The sequence below is a fragment of the Syngnathus floridae genome, chromosome 1 (genome assembly GCF_059516105.1).
Source record: "Syngnathus floridae isolate MCC-2025c chromosome 1, RoL_Sflo_1.0, whole genome shotgun sequence".
Taxonomy (NCBI): Eukaryota; Metazoa; Chordata; class Actinopteri; order Syngnathiformes; family Syngnathidae; genus Syngnathus; species Syngnathus floridae.
Genome location: NC_142413.1, coordinates 17,241,707 through 17,262,267, shown reverse-complemented (window position 1 = coordinate 17,262,267; position 20,561 = coordinate 17,241,707). Strand labels below are relative to the sequence as shown.

At 40.9% G+C, this 20,561-nt stretch overlaps 4 protein-coding genes across 7 annotated transcripts; 2 read left to right on the top strand and 2 right to left on the bottom strand.

The window, feature by feature from the left end:
• Positions 1–689: 689 nt before the first annotated feature.
• On the bottom strand, positions 690–5,731 carry LOC148404345 (uncharacterized). The gene is made up of 7 exons (XM_088390814.1): positions 5,495–5,731; positions 4,535–5,311; positions 4,344–4,468; positions 3,495–3,894; positions 3,035–3,143; positions 2,776–2,951; positions 690–2,434 (listed from the first exon to the last, which is right to left on the bottom strand). Exons 2-7 carry the CDS (start codon positions 5,309–5,311, stop codon positions 2,189–2,191), a joined length of 1,833 nt encoding a protein of 610 aa, XP_088246940.1. The 5' UTR covers positions 5,495–5,731; the 3' UTR covers positions 690–2,188.
• A 727-nt stretch (positions 5,732–6,458) lies between these two features.
• Positions 6,459–10,533, top strand: rad9a (RAD9 checkpoint clamp component A). The gene is made up of 12 exons (XM_088379813.1): positions 6,459–6,712; positions 6,798–6,871; positions 6,975–7,048; positions 7,134–7,182; positions 7,318–7,432; positions 7,567–7,666; positions 7,926–8,032; positions 8,157–8,263; positions 8,352–8,416; positions 8,520–8,609; positions 9,432–9,633; positions 10,193–10,533. Exons 1-12 carry the CDS (start codon positions 6,679–6,681, stop codon positions 10,298–10,300), a joined length of 1,125 nt encoding a protein of 374 aa, XP_088235939.1. The 5' UTR covers positions 6,459–6,678; the 3' UTR covers positions 10,301–10,533.
• On the bottom strand, positions 10,388–17,910 carry tbc1d10c (TBC1 domain family, member 10C). 3 transcript variants are annotated; one of them, XM_088379802.1, is made up of 11 exons: positions 17,754–17,910; positions 16,893–17,054; positions 16,586–16,768; positions 14,979–15,078; positions 14,793–14,900; positions 14,464–14,570; positions 14,252–14,366; positions 14,097–14,162; positions 13,696–13,885; positions 13,032–13,189; positions 10,388–12,206 (listed from the first exon to the last, which is right to left on the bottom strand). In XM_088379802.1, exons 3-11 carry the CDS (start codon positions 16,723–16,725, stop codon positions 10,608–10,610), a joined length of 2,583 nt encoding a protein of 860 aa, XP_088235928.1. In that variant the 5' UTR covers positions 16,726–16,768; positions 16,893–17,054; positions 17,754–17,910; the 3' UTR covers positions 10,388–10,607. The 3 variants fall into 3 exon arrangements, with proteins under 3 accessions (XP_088235928.1, XP_088235909.1, XP_088235918.1); XM_088379783.1 differs by having other exon boundaries at positions 16,586–16,729; XM_088379792.1 differs by having other exon boundaries at positions 16,586–16,729; positions 16,893–17,107; positions 17,754–17,899.
• ndufs8b (NADH:ubiquinone oxidoreductase core subunit S8b) lies at positions 17,285–20,561 on the top strand. Of its 2 annotated transcripts, none has more exons than XM_088379824.1 (7): positions 17,285–17,385; positions 18,767–18,815; positions 18,900–18,959; positions 19,038–19,127; positions 19,537–19,709; positions 19,787–19,915; positions 20,167–20,561. In XM_088379824.1, the coding sequence occupies exons 2-7, from the start codon at positions 18,767–18,769 to the stop codon at positions 20,296–20,298; spliced, it is 633 nt and encodes a 210-aa protein (XP_088235950.1). In that variant the 5' UTR covers positions 17,285–17,385; the 3' UTR covers positions 20,299–20,561. The 2 variants fall into 2 exon arrangements, with proteins under 2 accessions (XP_088235950.1, XP_088235960.1); XM_088379834.1 differs by lacking the exon at positions 17,285–17,385 and adding an exon at positions 17,421–17,675.

The window sequence follows — 20,561 nt, the reverse complement described above, 5'->3', positions numbered from 1 at the left end:
TGTGTCCTCATGATTAAACTTAAAAGGGTAGATAAAAGTCAGGCTGCCTGTCTTGCATGCTGGACATGACAATAGTTGTACTTTGCTGTCTTTGGGAAAGAAGCATCTTTTACTCGACAATGACTACTTGCTGCTCCTTGTCCATCTGTACTTTCTTGTATCCCGCCTTTACTCATTAGCGTTGCACAACTTGTGGGCGGGTAAGCTGGAGTCAAGCCTATGGCAGCTGACATTTGGGCAAGAAAAGGGGCGCACCCTGAACTGGTTGTGACGTAATCACAGGGCACATAATGTTACCCTCTTAAAATAATGGGCTGAATCATAGGTATCAAACAGGGCACATAATGTCACCCACTTAAAATAATGGTTTAAATCACAGGTGTCAAACTCCAGGCCCGGGGGCCAGGTCTGGCTCACAACATCCTTTTATGTGGCCCGTGAAGGTAAATCATAAGTGTGTTTCTTTTCCAGAAAGTTGTCTTCGCTTATAACAACTTTGAGATTTTTCACGTTTTTTTCTTTTGCCTTAAACATCTCCTCATCATGCTGGCCACTTCAGTGTTAATCTGCTACATCCTTACTTAAAAAGATAGATAGAAGTAAGAGCACTTCAATCTTTTAATTACCAAGTAACCTAATGAGTGCATAGGTTGTGAATGGTAAGAGTGAAGACTAACCAAAAAAAAAGATGAGCAAAAAATACTTTTAATAAAGAAATAAAGAAATAAAATTACAAGAAACAATACTTTCATTATCTCCATTAGCAAATTCCTTCAACATCTTGCAACATGGGCTGCCACTGTTATAATGGTGCAACACTCTCAAAGCTTATTGGAGCTTTAACTTGTCCACTAAAATAACAATGACTCCTCATCCAAAAGAAAACACTGATATCGAGCAAACAACAAGTTCAGGTGGAATAACGAGTCCTTTTAGATTATAAAAGATGCTTGAGTTTTGAGATTTTGGTGAACATCCTTGTAACAAGGACAAAGCCGCATGGTTGCGGCATATAGGTCACGTAAGTTTTGAAATAAGCGCCACTTTGGTGGAGGCATCCTGGAGAACCGTTAAGGAAAGTCATAGTGCTTCCAGTATTGTGAGGCAAATAAAATTACACAAACCACAAGTCACTCGGTACCTGTTGTGACCCACTACAAGACACTTGAGGGACGATTAAATTATATATTGCCCACTTTTGTGTTACTAAATATTAGAAATGTTTCTTAGTATGTACGCAACTGCAAATATTGTTCATTAATACTGGCACTATCAATCCAAACTGTGCATTCTTTTCAGAAAGACCATGACATTGTTAGATCGTGCAAGTGTACACAATGAAGTGGTGTGTGTGTTTTATACATCGACCACCTGCACAATATAATGACATGAAACAAAGATCTGTCTCAAAAAATCTGTCTTTGCAAAGCTAATTTTGATTGACACTGACGGAGAGGTGTTAAAGTCTCTGTGATGTGAAATATGTCTTTAGACAGAAGAGTGTAATTATATGTTCTGTTTAATGTATGACTGGAATTGATCTTACCGGCTTTTCAAGCCACAGTGAGAGACACAAGAGTTAACAAGCTTCAGGGACTTTCATCAAACGGGTGGCAGGCTCGTTCGCCGCATCACCTTCTCACTTATGGATTTAAATAATGACAATAAAATGTTCTGTTAATTATGTCATCAAGAGATTTTGGGGTTGTAGGCAACTGGGCCGAGTAATAAAAAGTAGGCTAACTATAGCAATAGCTCCACAGTTCAGTACTACATAGTTCTCAGTCTTTGCGTGTTTGCAGCAATTATTTTCAAACATATGTATGTACTATATTGTATTACAAAAACAATTTAGGAGTGCACTTTTAATGGTATTTAATTGAATAATGTTTATCAATACTGGTGTGGATTGCAGTGGTGTGGAATTGCACGGCATCATTTAGGAAGCTAGAAAGATGTAGAGATATACAAATAGATAGATGGATAGATGATGCAATTCTATGCCACTGCAAACAACCATAATAATAAACATTGTTCCGCTAATACCTTTTTGTTTCTTTTAAAATGTGTGCATCATTATCTTCGTAAAGACATTTTTTTTATACACATTGCATAGTATTTCATTAGATCTTGTAAATAGGTGTGTCAATGTATAGTTTAAATAAATGAGACAGGTTTCACTGCATGGCTATCTGTGTTTCTTGCCAGAGTTCCTTTTCTTCAGGGCCCGTATCCAGGCAGGAAGAGCAGGTCGACGTGCCGGCTCCTCCTTCTTTTCCTCTGCTGCTACATGCTCCTCATCCTCCACTTCTTCTGATCCCAGTTCTGTTCCATATTCGTCCTCTGAGTCACAGATATCCACATCCACATCAAGCGGTGGAATCACCTGAACTGTCTCTGCAAAACGAACTCGCCGGTTGGGCTCCACTCGTCTCTGAAGCAGAGGAAGAGGTATCCGGTTGAAAACAAAAAATTTTAATTCACTTATTTGTCAGTGCATTCTGTCACATATATAAGAGCAATACAATGAAACCAGAACCTGAATATGGCCTTCTGCTAGAGCACGCAATAAATGCCTCCACACAAGCAGTATAACCAACATTTACCATGAGCCTTAATTTATTTTAATAGTGTCACCATACATTTCGTAATGCTAATGTGGATGTGTATAAAGTTTTAATAATTGAATAAATGTGAGTCGAGGGCACCGCTCCTCTGAGTTTTATGACAAATAGCGAGATTCACCGTGGGGTACTCCACCTCCAAATTCCTTACCCTTTTGCTTTCCAAGGAGGAATCTAAATTGGTGTGTCTGAGGACTCCGCGGGGCACGGGACCACAAGGAGAAAAATGGGAGGGAGCAGGAGATGCGGAAGATCTGTTCGGGCTCAAGAAGGGTGGGGTGTCATGCAGCTCTGCATCGCCCATCTCATGGCTGTTTGGCAACTTCTCTGCAACAAAAGAAAGAATACAGTTTCCACCCATGACTTACATCCATCATATCCTTACTCCTATATATTATTTTAGTTCTGACCTTCCAGTCCTTGTTGTCCCTCTCGTCTGGGGCTCGTCTCCGCTGATTGATATTGTCGCTTCCGGTTGACTCGGTTGGTCGGTGGCGAGTCATCTAGAATGTCTGCACGCTGGAAGATAAGAGTAAAGAATGCAAAATATTATTTATTCTTACATTTGTTCAGCAATGCAGTGATTCCCAACCAATGTGCCGCGGCGTTCTGTGAGAACTCATTAGGAGTGTCCTGAGAAATTATCCGGATACGTCATTTTTCTGAAAATGATCTACTTTGGAATACCTTTATGCTTATCTGTCTAGTATCTGTGTAGTGACAGGCAGAACAATGAAATGCTGGCCCACAAGATGGTGGAGGGTACAATGTAAAGAATGTGCCGCGGCTCAATAAAGCTTGGGAAACACTTTGTTGCTATACCATTCATTCTAGTTGGACTGCACCATTAACAGTTCAATGGTATCTAACCTCAACAGTGGAAGTTCTTGCTTGTGGGCGTCCCTTCTGCTTCTGTTGCGTTTGAGTTTGACCTTGTTCCATTGGCTCTGATTGATCAGTTTCATTGTCCACTGCGCTGTTCTGCGTAGGTGTTTCCGGAGAATTCGCTCTGACGGGAACTGGCAAGTTACTACTGCCGAACCTCCGCTGCCTGTTCAACCCTCCTGACTGGTGGCTAGCAAAAATGGATGGACCATTATGATTTTGTTTAGGTGTGACATCCAGGCTGCTCAGCGTCTTCTCCGGTGTTCCCTGGTCAGTTGAGGATACCGACAAGTCAGCATTAAGGAACTTGGCCCACTCTTGGCCTGAGACAATCTCCTCCAGCAAGCTGCCTGAGCTGAAGGCAAACTGAAAGTCGTCACTTGATCTGAAGGAAAAGAAAATCAAACTTGAAGTTGCAAATACATGACAATAGGCGCTTTCCTACAAATGTAAATGATGCGTCTGGTCTATCAAAGTGTTACAAATGAATGCAAAAACAACACATACCGAGCATTTTCATTTCACTCATTTGTGAACTGATTGTCACACAGTTACTTGAGTACGCCTGTGAATGTTGGAATTCATCCTGGCATTGAATCAATCTCAACTGGATTGTTCCCGTAGTCTTAGGAGCTTGTAAGGGACTAGAGCGTGATACACATCAAACACAACGACGGAAAAAAGTAGCCCAACGATATAATCACAGTGATAATATGAAAAAAATTCGCAAACATCGTACATATTTTGCTTTAGATTCCGGATCCGAAAGAACTTTCAGCTAGTGTTTGACAGACTGCTGCAATCAATTCAAGTACAGTACTGCAGATTAATTACCTGACAAATGCATCAATCGCGTCATCCTCTGATGGCACAGTGGGGTTTTCACCGCTTCCTGCCGATGGGAGGTTCCTTTCTGTGTTTTGATTTAATGTCCTGATAAGATGGCTTTGTGTTGAACTCTGGGGATCATAAAGAGCATTTTAGACTCGTGAGTGGAAATGAATTCATGAATATCTATAACTCACCGTGCTCGTCCCATCCTCCTCGGACTCCTCGTTCCCTTTTTTGCCAGGCCTTTCCAGCCATCTCTCCTTGAGTTTCCGAGTCCATCTCCTTGCTTTGTTTTCTGATGATCGTTGGTTTCTCTTGGTCATGCTGCTACCTTTATGAGGAATCATTTGCATGTCTCTCCATTTAGACAAATCTCCAAATCCTCCATTTACAGCATGAAATGGTTTATTCCCTTGATTGTCCACAGTAAAATCAGTGCTTCCCCATGACCAGTCATGGACATTGTGTTGAAATCCACGGTCTGGCTCTTTATTTCCAAATATGTTGTCCTCCTGCACCCCGGTATCCGTTCTTTCTGAGGAAGGAAGAGCTTTTGTCGACAAGCGTTGTCCTGTTGACGAATTGGAGATCTGAGACAAAGTGATGTTCTTCGACACCTTATCGACACCCGTGTGGCTCTTGTCTCTTTGGGGTGGGAAGAGAAGGTGACTTTTGTATTGTTCAAAGCCATGAAATCTCTCTTCAGCTTTGGGGCTAAGAGTACCTTCCGCAGAAGACACCTCAAATCTTTTTTCAGGATCACCAAACACGAAGCCATTTGTAAGGGCATCACTTTGTTTCTTGTGGTTTTGGATCGATCCCACTCCATCTGTCCCCCATGTGGGGGCAGGGGCGAACAGTTCACCCGGATGTTCTTGTGCATGCCTTTCTCTTCCAGGCTGGAGTTTCAGTCTCTCCAACATGGACTGCAGTAACGCCTGACTGTTTGGTGGATTGCTCAACTGAGACATCTAATTAAAAAATTGTAAGACATTAAGTCCTAAAGCGTTCATAGAGGACATAAAACAAAACACACCCATACACAGTTCATTCAGAAAAGTGGTTGAAAACAGAATAAATGTTGTTTAAAAGAATCTCTGAATGGTTGTTATCCAATTTGGACTTATTCCAGTCGGTTTCCATGATTTCTTTACCTTTTTCTCAGACTTCTTCACCAAGCATAATAAATCCACCGTTCCACAAGTGAGAGCTTCTATCTCAATCCGTGCATATTTTTTGCCCCTGATTCTTAGCCATTTTTGCCGATATAGCAGCTGAGTCAAGCTCTGGTGTCCCAAGATTTGTTACGTTTGTCTTTCTGCACAGGGTCCAGTGGCTCCTCTCCACTCAAGCAGTCACACGCACCCAGTGATGGGTGGAGAGGCAGTACGTTCCTGGTGCTTGGTGGAACGCCAAAGCTGACTAACAAGAAAGACCGGTGAGGTGAGATAATTGGCTCTTGAGAACAACCTTCATGCTCTCTCACTTTATTTTTTTTTTATAGTTTTGTTCATGGTTTCAGCTGTGTGGTGGAGAGAGCATCTTGAGAGCACCTGATACCTATTTGCCTTGGGTGCTTTATATATTAATAGCAATAATAAAATGTCACAGTGGTGTGTGCTGCTTTGAGGAACAAAACATATAAATAGCCTCTTTATGGAGTTGATTATTAGGGTTGAGTCGGCCTCTATCGGCTATTTCTTCATAGTGAACTTGTGGAAACCTTACTGAATGATTGACTTTACAATTACATGAAGTTTGCCATTCATAACAGAAAAAAATAAGTTTGCACTAAGCATCTTGAAAATATTATCGTTATTTAAAATTGTTAATACAGTTATGTTATGCTCTGTTTCAATTTTGTAGAAGTTTTTGTGTGTTTTTGAGGGGAGGTTTCACATAAGTTTTTAGTATATTACACAAGTATATGTGGCTAGAAATCAAACTAGAAAATGACAAATGATGTTAACTGAATATTATCAAATGTTAAGTTGGCAAAAAAAAAAAAAAAATCCATAATAGTTTATGCACAAATTGATGGCCATTTATTTCATGAGGTTTGATGCGCATGCGTATGGCAAAAACGCGCCCCTATTTGATAGTCTGTTATTCTGATTGGTCCACAGGGCGGAAGTGATTTGTGGCGGCGTAAACAACAGATGCACGGTGTGATCGTTCCAGTCCGGTCATTGCTAGATTAACAAAACTAAGTATCTCCCAAAACATACTATGACTACGGCATACGGAATACATTCTCCAGCTGCGCAAAACTCTGCTGTTCCTCCTTAGTAGGGAGCTTGCTCGTTCAGTTGCTAGTAAAAAGATTGTTCCTATAGAAATGGACTGCGTTGTGATGAGTGGAAACGTGAAAGGTAGACGCTTACATTCATTTCATGCCTTGCTGTTATTATTTTTTGCAAGCTCTAAGTATATTCTCTGTGCATATATACGCTCCAGTATTGGCCAAAGCCATCCACTCCTTGTCCAGAATTGGAGAGGAGCTCTACGTCGAGCCTCAGAAAGATAATGGGGTAAATTTCGCCAAATGATGAAACTTCCCGTAGCGAGACACTTTCTATATTATGAGTGCTGCTGTTCTGAACGTATGCTGTTTTCTTTCTCTTATTGTTCTAGCTCGCTCTGCGGTCTGTGAACTCTTCTCGGTCGGCTTATGGTTGCTTCCTGTTTTCGCCTCTCTTCTTCAGCAGGTGCAGACCATGGGTAGACTGTGTGCGTGTGTCCATGCGTGGGATATTTTGACACCAAGTGTCCCTCTCCTTTTGTTTTGTGCAGGTACATTGTCCCCAATGGCCATGCCTTCCGCTGCAGGATGTTAATAAAGGTGTGTTAGGAAATGAAAGTTCCATGATAATGTTGCAGTCCATAGTTCTGAATGTCTTTTCATGTATATGTGCATCTGTTGTGTGCGTGTGCGCACACGTGTGTCTCTGTGTGTTTGTCATATGGAAATATCCAGAGCGTGCAGGCAGTATTCAGATCGATGGCATCTCTGGAAAAAACGGTGGAAAAGTGTCACATCCATCTGGATGAGCAAAAGGATCGCCTCATCTTTACACTGCATTGCAAATATGGTGTGGTCACGTCAACTCCTCCTCCCCGTTGGCTGACATTACGCTCGCATGAGTGAAACAATTAATTTCATCATTTCACTCTGAGATTTCAGTCTCCGTTAATTTGCATACCATCACTGTTTTGCTATCGGCAGGCCTCTTGAAGACTTACAACCTGTCTTTCCAGGACAGTGAGAGCTTACAAGCGGTATTTGATAAGGACAGCTGCAGAAATGTACTTCGAGCCATTCCAAGGTTTGTTGTTTCATAGCGAGGCACCGATACCACTTTTCCTACTGAAAATACTTACTTTACGTTTGAGTACTGACTGATACCAGTTACCAATACTAGATAATAGAGATGAATCTATTAATCAACAGCTAATAGATTATTAAATTAATCGACTTTTATTTTTGATCATCATGAAGAAACTGCAATTGGCACATCAACATTTGAAAACAATAGAGAAACTATACAAAATGAAATTCATCAAGTGTTGCCTTGTCTTTCTGAGGTTGCTTCTGGACACAGTTGCACATTTCTCACCATCTCTGGAAGAAGTGACTCTTTCTGTCAGCGATGAGCGAATGTGGCTCAGAAATCATGTGGATGAGGAATTAGGTAATTCCCGAGTTTTTTTTTCTTACGTTATATTGATTGTCACAATTTTTCTTAAAATGATGTCAAAATAGATTCATCTGTCTTTGTTTTCATGTTGAGAGGTTTTTTTTCCTCTCTCTCTCAGCACAGTCCAAGGCCATGCTTACGGAACTGTGTCTGGCCTCCGAGGAGTTTGAACATTTTGCTGCCCAAGCTCACATCAGCATAACCTTCTGCCTAAAGGAACTACGGGTGAGAGGAGAACTAAAGAGATTTTTCAACAGAGTCTCATTTGGAAAAAATTGGAGTGCAGCGTTAATTGATGTCATCTTTCTTGCAGGGTTTACTATTTTTTGCTGAGAATACAGGTTTCCCTATTACTATGTACTTCGATGAGCCGGGCAGGTATGCATGCATGTTCACTCAAGAAGCGACGTTAACTGAATGGACATCACTATCACTGTTGTTTATCGATATGTGCCCGTGTCTTTGTGTGGGTATGTTTCAGCCCTCTTGTGCTCTCGGTATCAGACAGCGTCCTGGAAGGAAACTTTGTGCTGGCCACACTTTCAGAAAATACCAGAAACGAAACAAAAAGGTAACAAACAGCAACCATGCATGTGTTAGTAATGTTATTAAAGTATTGAGTTATGCAAGCTGGGTTTTGGGTTTGGTATTTTTCCAACTTTGTAGGCACTACGTGGGGTTTAGTTTTCATTGCAATGGTTTGCCACTCAGTGGGATAGGGGCTCAACAACATGAATCAACATTTAATGTTGTTTACCTTTTCAATCGCTGTTATACTCACAGCTTGGCAATGAAAAGCATCACTCATTTCACTCTCCACTTATTCATTTTTTACTTTATAAAATCACAAATATTAAAGTCATATTTTTTGAAGGATTATGATCACAAAGTAATGATTATGTTGCACATGTTAAACAGTATGCAGAATTATTTTTATCCCATTACAAAATATACTGCAGTAACTGTCCCGTGGTAATGTTCCTCACATAAATATCAGAATTTGGAAATTCAAGCAAGTTGCTCTGTAAATGAGTTTTTATAGGTAAGCTACAAGGCCTGGTTTATGCCACATTCCAAAAGTAAAAATGGTCAAGTGTTAGGAAAATAATACACAACATGATACATACATAGGATTTCAAAAGCTGCAAAGACAATGCTGTTCAATGACCTTATGTTTGTTTGAATGATTTCTGCATTATACCACACACTTGTGGACTCACCTTGTCATGGATTTAAAAAATACCATTCCAGCCATTCCATTTTTTTCCATTCCGGCCCAGTTCCCTATCCTCCGTGAATAGTGGGAGCTCACTGTGGTGATTTTTGGAAGATTATCTCCGTTACCAAACTTAAAAAAATTCTAACTTCTTCATTCTCATCATCTTTCCTCCAGTGTGCCCCCTCCTGACGACTGCATGAACGACGACATGGACTCCTACCTCATCGCCATGGATACCAGTATGGTGGCAGGTCCATCCACAGCGGATTCCACAAGTTCAAAGCGGCAGATGGGAGCTCATCACAGGACAGGGCTGCACAGTGAACAAGAGGAGGAAGAGGAAACAGCGGAAATATATGGGCCACCAAATAAGAAGGTCCGTTTCTCCACATAAAAAGTTCATTGCTCCACTCTCCATATAAACACGTACAATGGGTCCCTAGAGATTTTAATTTGTTCCATGACCACAGTTGTAACTCAAAATTTGTAATATTTTTCATTTGGAAATACCTTTAATCAATTCCAAAAAAACAAGTCGGGTGTTTTTTTTAAGTTAGAAAAATAACATTATAATTTTGTACTTTATAAAATCATATAATATTGAAATAATTGTATGCTTCCATTTAGTTTGTGTGCCTTGGCCACCGTGGTCACGGCCTGAGATGGATTTTAACATGGGGCTTTTGCTGCTTAACTCATATTCTACAATGCAATATTTATTATCGAATCGCCAATTGAGATTACGGAGAACATTTTAATGTATAGCCAAGTCTTGCAAAATTCCCTTTAACAGTCTCTTTTTTTAAGAGTTGTTCACTATATCCCAAGGCACCACTTTAGTTAGAATATAACATTGACTAGAAAAATAAAATGCTCTTAAGTAAAGTCTGATGAAATTCTGACAGTTTCTCTTTTCCTGTTGTGTACTGTCACAGTTCTGTTCCTTGTTGTTTGGATCGGTGCTTCCGCTGTCGTCTCAGATGAGCACTCAGCGACTGAGCAACCAGGAAGTGCTCGCCAGTGACAGTGAGGACGACATGTAACTAGACTGACTGTGGGTTGAAAAAATTCTGTGTTCATTTTCCATTTCTTAAGTGATAGCCTGAGGTAACGTTGTGGAGAGCACTTGCCCTTGTAAAATATAAACTTATTTTTTTATTGTTATTATTACATTGTGAACTGGCAATCATGTTGAAACTAGACATGAAGGTCTTTCAGTTTCTTTTGAAAAGATGAAAATATTTTCCTCAAAATAAACCAAACAACAGAAAGAAAACAGGATTCTGTTCATTTACAGTAGCTAAGCATTTGAACTCATTAACCCAATTTGAAGAAGAAGCAGAGGATATATTAAAAGTACGCTTCAGCATAAGAAGGGGAACATTTCATTGTCTCTCTTTGCACCTGAAAACTTTTTCCTATCGTTTGTGGTTTTCTCCTCTCTCTTTGCTTCCCTTTCTTTACCTCTTTCTCTTTGTTTTTCCTCAACTTTTCATCCTTTTTGTCCTTTTGTGCTTGCTCACGCTGCCACCACCTCCTCCTCTCCCTGGAGTTCACTTGCTCCTTGTCCTCCTCCTCAACCAGTATTTCCATACCATCACTAAAATCCTGGATCAAGATAGTGGGGATTTGGATTTTAGCTGTGCCCTCCTCTGCGTACTTTTTGGGCTGCCTGCGGAAAAGACTGAAATGTTTAGCCGGCTCAGGAGGTTTGCTCTGATGAGCACTGTTGTCCGGAGGTTTGGCATTTACGCTTTGAGCGGGGTCACTGAAGAGATCTTCTGACAAGCGTCGCGTTAACTTTGAGCCGCGGGAGCCGGAGGACTTACGGATGCAAATGTCACCAGAAAAGTGGGGTGCCCCGTTCACAGAGGCTTGTTTCAGGCTGGGAATTATTTCCTTATGTGATTCTTTTGGTTCATTTGTGTTGTTGCTTTCTGTCTGACAGCAAGGAGAACATGCTTCACTTGTTCTTTCTATCTGATGGATGCATTGAAGCGAGGTCATACAGGTAGTATTTGTGGAGCAAAACTTGGCATGATTTTGAACGTCATCTAATTGCTGCTGCATGGTTGCATGTTTCCCGACCTCATCTTTTTGGGTTTGTGCCACGGCGTCACTTTGTCTCTCTGTCTGCGCTTCCAGGTTGATTTCTGTTAACGATTCAGTCCTACGGTGGTTTTCTTCCTGTGACAAAGTCCTTTCAGTCATCATGACAACATGCCTGTTGACAGCTTGAATAGACTTGTCCTGATCCAATTCTGGACATGTTTGGAGCTCAGATGTTGCTATTTCATCAACTGTGTCTGTCTTAGCCACATTGTTCATGCCTGACTCTGATTTTTTGGCATTCATGTTTAAAGTTACCTCCGCTCTAGGTTTTGTCGCAATCTGATTTCTTACTTCATCTATACAGTCTCCACGCACGTGTATGTGGTCTTTCTTTGGGTCCTTGCAAGAGGTGTGTTCAACAGGCAAAGGACGATTTTGTCCATTTGTACATTGGGTCATTTCTGTCATCGCACTTGCCACCTTCTTCTTTTCATCAGAGTTTTGTCTTTGTTTTGCTTTATGCTCTAGTCCCATCTCCAAATTCAACTCATTGTCACTTCTCCAATCATTTGCTCCCATTGAGTGATACCTTGAAACTCCTCCCCCGACCCTCTGTACTCTGACGTTCCCCCCGCTGCTCCACTTCTTGTGAAGAAGCGAAGGGGACAGCGACAGCTGGGAGGCCGAGCGGGCAAGAGGCACAGAGAGGTTTCCCGTCTCCCTTGCTTTCCTGTCCAGCTCTGCCTGGTTCAATTGAGCCCTCTCCCACGCCATACGGTATCCATGGCAGCGACCTCGAGGGTCAAAGGTCGATGAGGGTCTGTCTTTTTTCCACTTTGCCAGCTCCTTCTCTGTGTGTTTCTCCAAATCACTGGAGGAAAGTGGCACGGCACACACCTGCAATATCAACATATTTTTATCTGATTTGTAAGAGTAAAACTATTTATGATGATAGATAACCGTGTTTATGTGTGTTTAAACCTATGTACACTACCGTTCAAAAGTTTGGGGTCATCCAGACAATTTAGTGTTTTCCATGAAAACTAACAGAATTGCACAAGGGTTTTCTAATCATCCATTAGCCTTCTAACACAATTAGCAAACTCAATGGACCATTAGAACACTGGAGGGATGGTTGCTGGAAATGGGCCTTTATATACCTATGTAGATATTGCATTAAAAAAACAGACGTTTGCAGCTAGAATAATAATTTACCGCATTAACAATGTATAGAGTGTATTTCTTATTAGTTTAACGTTATCTCATTGAAAAAATAGAAATTTTATTTAAAAAGGTAAGGACATTTCTAAGTGACCCCAAACTTTTGTACGGTAATGTAAACATAGTATGTAAAATGAAAATAATTGTGCTCACATTGCCTGTTTGCAGGAAATGCAGTCACTAGTTGCATTGTTTAAAAGTAATCGTTAAAGGGCTCATAAAGTTGTTAACTTGGTAACATTGACTGCACTTTTGTAAACTAATTTCTCTGTTTGTAGCTATGCTGTTAGTGTGAGACGTGCAGGTAAACCAGGAATTATGGAAGCTGCTACAATTTTAATTAACTGATCAAATTGATTAATCGACCAGCCCTTATTATTTTATTCATGAATTTAGGGTGTCCCTTGGAGAACATCACAAAAACTGAAAGGGAAATGTCCCGATATAAAAAAGATTCTCTGCCATCATGCCTAAAGGTCCTGTCAATGTCTCATGCCTTACCTCTACTATGAATGCGTCGTCCTCTTTTTCGACCTCACACTTGACGTCCCTCAGCCTCTGCAGAGTCTCCATCTGGTCCCGGCACTGCTTTCTCTGTTCGACTCGTCCCAGCACACGACGCACCAGCACTACCGCCACCTGCAGCAGCACTCTCACCCCTGGCAGCACAAAATGGATGTGACGGGACACACGCACACACAGAAAATCATCTCTAGTGTCTTATTTTACAACCAAATCCTGTCATAAGGCATTTGGTATTACGCGTTTATTTCACAATTTGCTAAAGCAAAAACTGTGGTGCTTTGGCACCATCTTGTGGCATCCTGGTTCCATGGAACTATGCTGAAGTGAATAGAGGATCTTTTTGTAATATTTTGTCGTGGGCTTATGGCAATTATCAGCAATTATAAACCTTTTAGCAAACATCAGGGATTCACTGTATTAAAAATTGGTCCAGAGACCCCTGTTACTTTTATAAAAGTCATTAAAAAGTCAATTGTCCACATGTCAACATTAAAGGATCATTCCTCCAACAGTGTTAAGCAAAACTGAGCATTATCCTCTCAGGTCTTCAGGACTTGTGCGTTATTGTATATTGTCTTGCAGGTAAATTTTGAGGCACAGCATTTATTTCATGTTTTGTCAGTGTGAGACAGGAATTTACCATTGCAGAAAAACAGGTCCCACACTCGGAGGAGAGCGTTGAAGGGTAGATGGCGCGTGAACAAACACATCAACCAATCTGTGGCAAACATGAGGGGCTCCACCTCGTGGCGCCGCAGATGTTTGTATGCCGATGGACACGTCTTTTTCAAAACCCAGGTCAGCACGGTTGCATCGAACAAGACTCCCTCCTGCACCACACGTGAAGTTCATATTTATGTCCTAACTGGTCTAACAATTATTATTTAGTTACCTCAAATAATGTATCTTTCTTCCTCTGTTTGAGCCAACAATGTTTATAGAGAAGCGGACCAATTAAACTATTTCTCAGTGTCAACACACATCATTAATTGAGCATATGTTCCTTGGGTCACTACAGGTTGAGAAACAGGGCATACTCACCAATAGAGGACTGTAGTACCCAGGTAGGTAGTGTTCACTTATCTGGACCAGACACCAAAAGGCCTCCTGCCAAGAGTAGCTTTCATAAGATGACATCAAAATCGCATTTGACATTTTACTGTATGTGCTAATTAGACAATTATAATTGCAACTACCTCTGCAGGCATGTTCATCAGGAGAACAGCGGCCACTGGCCCTTGTGCTTGGCAGTAACCTTCCCCTGGTTGGTACTGAGTGTATGCTTTTAACACCTGGAACAAACCTTGCTGCCTAAATGCACATGAAACACCATTACAATCTGATAAAGTTGCCTTTGACAGCCTTCATGTCTTTTCTGTATAACAGCGTCAGAGGAAAGGTCCCGTACCCATGTCCATCCTTGGAGCGGAACATCTCATGGAAAGGAAATTGTCGGTCCAGATCCCTGTTGATTATGTCCACCCACTTCTGCAGAGCGACTTGTGAGTCCAGAGACTAACACAGAAAAAAAAGCCAAAGTAAATAAACGGGTACATAGCATGATCAACTAAAAGATAAATCAGTGAGAGATGTTAATTGAATTTAAACAACATTCGGTTTTTAAATCTAATACATAATCATTTTGAGGATTCACAATGAAAATTGCTCATTGCTGCATGCATCTTGAACTTTTAGTTGTATGTTTGACTGATACGGTCATGTTTTTTTTTTTTATACCTGGAAAAGTTGTTTGTTTTGGTTCATCCTATTGGTGGCGCCGCACAGCAAAGGCCAACACTTTGCTCGAAGAGAAGTTGGGATGCCTTTTTGACACTGCACTTTGATCTGTAGAAAGGTCATATGTGTATCTACCAGCATGACAGCCATTCATCTTAATTTGGAACACTGAATCAAACTACACACCATGTTAGTCTTCTTCATCAAGATGCTCTGCCATTGGTCTATGATGTTGATCCACTTGGCTTCCCTCTGTCTGACTAATTGAGGATGTGGACCCACAATCCTGATGACAAACAAGCAAATGACATTTCACTTCCCTCTGAAAAATCATGAAATGCCATCATGTTAATCACGTAACCATATAATCACAAAATAGTACAGAAAAACTGAGCCAAGAAAAACAGATATTTGTCATCAGGTAGAAGAGCATTGAACTGTCTGTCACTATACGTCAGTGGCATAGATAGATGAAAAAAGGTGAAACATTCATAAATAGATAACTTCCTGGCCAATTTCAGTGACATTGGACAATTTCCAGCTGTACAGTACCAGCTCTCAAACATGTTCCAATGTGCCAAGACATACTGCTCACAGCATCAAACTAAGTATTGTACACAATGTAGGTAATTAAACAGTTGTGCAGTGTTGCTGCTTGCAGGACTTGATTTCAGTGCTGAGCCCTCCAGAAGTAGGACAGGAAACAGGAAAACCACACGGCAGCAGTGCGATGGCTCCATGGTTACAGGTTAGGGTGTTGTCAGTCAGGACTCCGAGTATGAAAACAAATCACTTAGACTGCATTCAACTTCAGCTGTGCGTCAGATTTGGTGACTTTTAACTTTCTTACTTCCATGAAACGCATATTTATTATTAAAAGCTTGTGCTAGTTATGTGCCCCAAAAAACGAGGGGGAAAAATACACTTTGCTGATAATCATGGTTTTACTAAAGCGCACAATGTGAATTTCAAAGTCCATAGAGTCCATGTCATAGACTAAGCAAGGATGTGCAACAGGTGACCACAGTGAATGGCACCTTGATTTTAAAACAAAACAAAACAAAACAAAAAACAACAGTTCTTATAAACATGTTTAACAAATTATTAACATGTTTATCATCCTGTTTTAATGAAAAAAGCATATTGGAGGTTTATCAACGTTTTTTGTGGATTATTTTGCAAACTAACACCCATGGTCACGTTTACTGGCAGTGTACCACTTATTCAACAAGTTTGGGGGTTTAATGACATGTACAGTAATATATTTTTTCCCCACTGCAATTAGAATAGCCGTGAATTACATTGTGACCTGGGCCCTATCTCCCACGAATAGCGACTTTCCACTATATAGTTTTAAGTAGAAATATCCAACACTAGATGGTAGACAGCTTGATTGCACTTGCACAGGTCTTAAACCTCCCTATACCAGAATGTGAGTAGGCCTAACCATTTTTGGCAGATATGGAATGACATAGAAGATAAACCTAGTACTTCAATAATATTACAGTTTTACTGAGTTGTTAACCTAACAATCAGGTTTTTGGAATTTTGGTGGAAGCCAGGGTACCTGAAGAGAATCCACCTAAACACACGGAGAACATCCGCCTGAGATTTTAACCCCAAACCGCAGAGCTGTGAGGGAAATGACGTGCTAAGTACTAGATTGCATGCCTTTGATGTCATTTTTGGAAAACAAAAAATCATAACTTATGATTACTCAATATCTGCTTTATGAACATGAACAGTCAGTCAGGAGTGAGGCTACCAACAATCACGAAAGAGGAACTGCTTACCTGGTTTCAGATCCATTCAACACTATGAAGCCAAAGCGGTCTGTCTGAAGTTTAGGACTGAACTCTGACCCTGCATCAGATCCAGAACTTTCCTCATCACTGGACATATTTAGACCTCCACGACTCAATGTCCTCAGCATTTCACTGGAAGACGAGATGAGAGATGATCGAACTTATTTCCAGCTTTGAAAAATACATTTAAAAAAAAGATTCAACCTTAAGCATGTAGTCTTAGATCACTTTCCACCTTGTAACTAAACAACATACATAAGAGTCGTTCAACATACAATTAAAAGGAATTCATTACCTTCTGGCATGTCCGCCCTGCTTCATCACTGAAAGTCACTGAACTGAAGATGAGTGAGATTCTGTGGCGGTGGAAAATGAACAACTTCCTCTTCTCTCTGCTGCCATCTCCCACTGTTACTGACGCAGGGCAGGGTCTTGCCTCAAATCTACTTCTCTGTAACTAAACCACGTGGGTTTTTATGGAAAATAAACTTGTCTGAGGCATATTTTTTGCTGGAAGATGACACATTCATCATGATATCAGTGTGAGTAACAATGCACCTCCCCTCCCGCACACACACACTTTATAAAAAGATACATTTTCCTCTTTAACATAATCCAACCTTGGAAAAGACTAGAATTCCTTGCAAAGTTATGATTTATTTACATATTTATTTTTATTGCAAGTCCTAGATGAAACACAAATAACCGAGGGCCATGAACGCATTTTTGCATTCACTGCGCATGACAGTTAGCGGCGTTTTCCGGTCGGCGATCGACAGACAGCAGAGGTAAGACTCTTCAAAGGTCATCGTTAACAACATATGACATAGCGCTTGTTCATCCAGACGTCAACATAATCAACTCGAGAGTGACTGATGGCCACCCTTTTGAGTTACAAGAACAAATAGGGAGGTCCAGTGCTCTGAGCGTGTCCTCTATTTAGCTAAATTAGCTTAACCTGTAAAATTACAAATCGACGAATACTTCTAATGCTATTGAATGTCAAAACTGAAGCCGTGCCAATAAATCAGGATCATATTTATGGAACTATTATGTTCTTGTATTCTACGAAGTTGAGGTCAGTATGCGTACGATTAGCTAACTTTCAAGTGTGTTCATATATATAATGTAACCAGCGCGACATTTTGCAACATACCTCGATGCCCTAGTGTGGTAAAAACATTTACTCAGTCCGCTAAATTATTAAATGCGTTGATGAACGGGTACGTATTTAACGTCAACAGTTACTAGTCCACTGTCGTAGCTAAAGCTCTTGTAATAACACGCGAACGCTCCTCACACGTTTTGTTTCCTATTATTCCCATGTCCCTTGAATGTGGCACAATTCTGGTGTAGAATCGGGGATTGCCTACAAGTGGCGCTGCTCCAACGAGTTCTGTCAGAAATGTTCCAGGATTGACGTCACAAATGTATTCCCCAGTGAACTCATCCCCCTGGAGTCTTTCTCCTGTCCAATCTACACTGCTGCTTTCATGCACTCCATAAAGAGTTCCTCCGGGGTCTTCTGCAGCGCTGTTGTCATGGCCATCTCAATGTCAAAATGTCAATTTCAAAACTGGTATTCAGGGCATTGTGAGCAGGCAGGTTTTCATTGCAAAGCAGCTATGAGTTGTCCTGCCCCAACCTTTGCTTCTCACATATTATATAAAGATGTTTGATCGTCTGCTTGAAATTGAATAGGAATAGTCGTATTTTGGGTTTGAAAAATATCTTTTGTGATCGCAGTTCTGGGAGTTAGTTTCCTATGTTTGGATTAAAATTAAGGATTTAAATCTGTGTTTGGAAGCACTACCTATCCACTACATTGTGCTTTATATATTGAGTTTACCACATTCTCTTTACAATGTCCTTAATGTATCCCTCAATGCATCTTAAGGAATAGTGGATGGCAATGGTAATTATCCCATGATGTACTGTGCAAATACAGCTAAAAGATTTTCCATTTCTATTCATGTTGATCCAGTAAATTATAATTGTAACACAGAAATGACATAATTAACGGTGTGTGAAGTGTGTAGTGCTAAACATTTCTTTTTTAAATGACAAATGAGTGAACTTTATGGTCCACTGTATAAAAATCATAATGTAATGAATAGAGAGTGAATGATTCCAAACGCTGTTTAAGTCTTATTTAAAACCGCCTTTCAGATGTCTGCCTCACTGGGTCAGCGCCTTCTCCACTGCTACTCCAAGACAGGTACTGCCTATTCAAAATATGTAAAAAAAAAAAAAAGCAAGGACATAATTAATTTAACTCCGAAAAAAAATTGTATGTTTGCAGGCTCGTTTGGGTGCACTAGTGTACGTCTCTTCAGCGTTGGTGTGCAACGTAGTGGCTTCAGTGAGTCCTTCAATCAACTGATTCACATATTGCATCTGCATCTAATACATGCCTTTAAATGTCTCCCTCCAATTACAGAGTATGTAAATGCTGTGGAGCCGCAGACAGACCTCAAGTCCATCACTGACCGTGCTGCAACGACTCTCCTATGGACCGAACTCTTCAGAGGTTTTGTGCTAGTGTGATTACCCCCCCCAATCAAATGAATGAATGAACACTGCTAACACTGAAGTTTTGCTCAGCCGCTTTGATATGATAACATGGAGTATGGCTGTGGCTTGCTTTTACCTACCTAACGTGCAAGTTCTGGCCAAAAAAACAATGTGGGGGTATTGTGTGAAATAGCCCCATTGTTATGTCACAATCCGCCAACAGTTAGAATATTTATCTGATTGTTTAATTTCACATGATGGGTGCACTCCAGAGATGCAAATGTATACAAGCAATTAAAAAGTAAGCTAATGTTAAACTATTTTGGCTTGGAGACGGCATTGCTTAGTAATTTCCAAAGCTCTCTCCACTCTTGATGGTAAAATACACTGACTTGTACATTGTTGGGCACCCCTCCTTCCCTCAGGATTGGGTATGACCATGAGTTACCTCTTCCGTGAACCGGCAACCATCAATTATCCCTTTGAGAAGGGTCCCCTCTCACCTCGCTTCCGTGGAGAGCACGCCCTCCGTCGCTACCCAAGCGGGGAGGAGCGCTGCATTGCTTGCAAGCTCTGTGAGGCCATCTGCCCCGCTCAGGTGCACACGATCATACCATTTTGAGTCTCTTTTAAGTCTGACATCAGTGATTCATTCATGGTTTCTTTTCAAACAAGGCCATCACCATTGAGGCTGAGACTCGAGCTGACGGCAGCAGGAGGACCACGCGCTACGACATTGATATGACCAAGTGCATCTACTGTGGCTTCTGCCAGGAAGCCTGCCCTGTGGATGCCATTGTTGAGGTGGGAACTTCAGGGCTTTTTTGGAAATATGATTAGCTACACTTGCACAATCTGGCTAGCTTTCATGCTCAGTTTTGGTAGACGGTGTTGCATTAAAGAAAGATTAAGACTGAAAATGTATTCATTGCATAATGTATGAGTGAAACGCACTGGAGCAACAAGTGAGCAATATCAGCATGCTATTTTTTAATTCCTCAAGTTCAGATGTGGCAAGCAATTTAAGACTTGTGGCGATTCTGTTCTTCCTCCAGGGTCCGAACTTTGAATTTTCAACTGAAACCCATGAGGAACTGCTGTACAACAAGGAGAAGCTGCTTAACAATGGAGACAAATGGGAGGCTGAGATTGCAGCCAACATCCAAGCAGACTACCTCTACAGATAGACTGCTCGGGAGAGCTGCCAGGCCAAACTGTCCGTATGTGTCCACCTTGAAAACATCATTTATCCTCCAGTGCATCATAATTTTTTCTCACAAACAAGGACTTAAGTCTAGCTATAGATAGCAGTGTCTCCACACGCTTCCAGCCACATAGATAAATAAATTATTGTATTTGTTTTACAGTCAGGACTTTGAGGCAGCGTTCTGTTTGTATTTTTCTTGATGCAATTAAAATCTTCAAATAAAGTCGTTTTTCCAAAATTTCA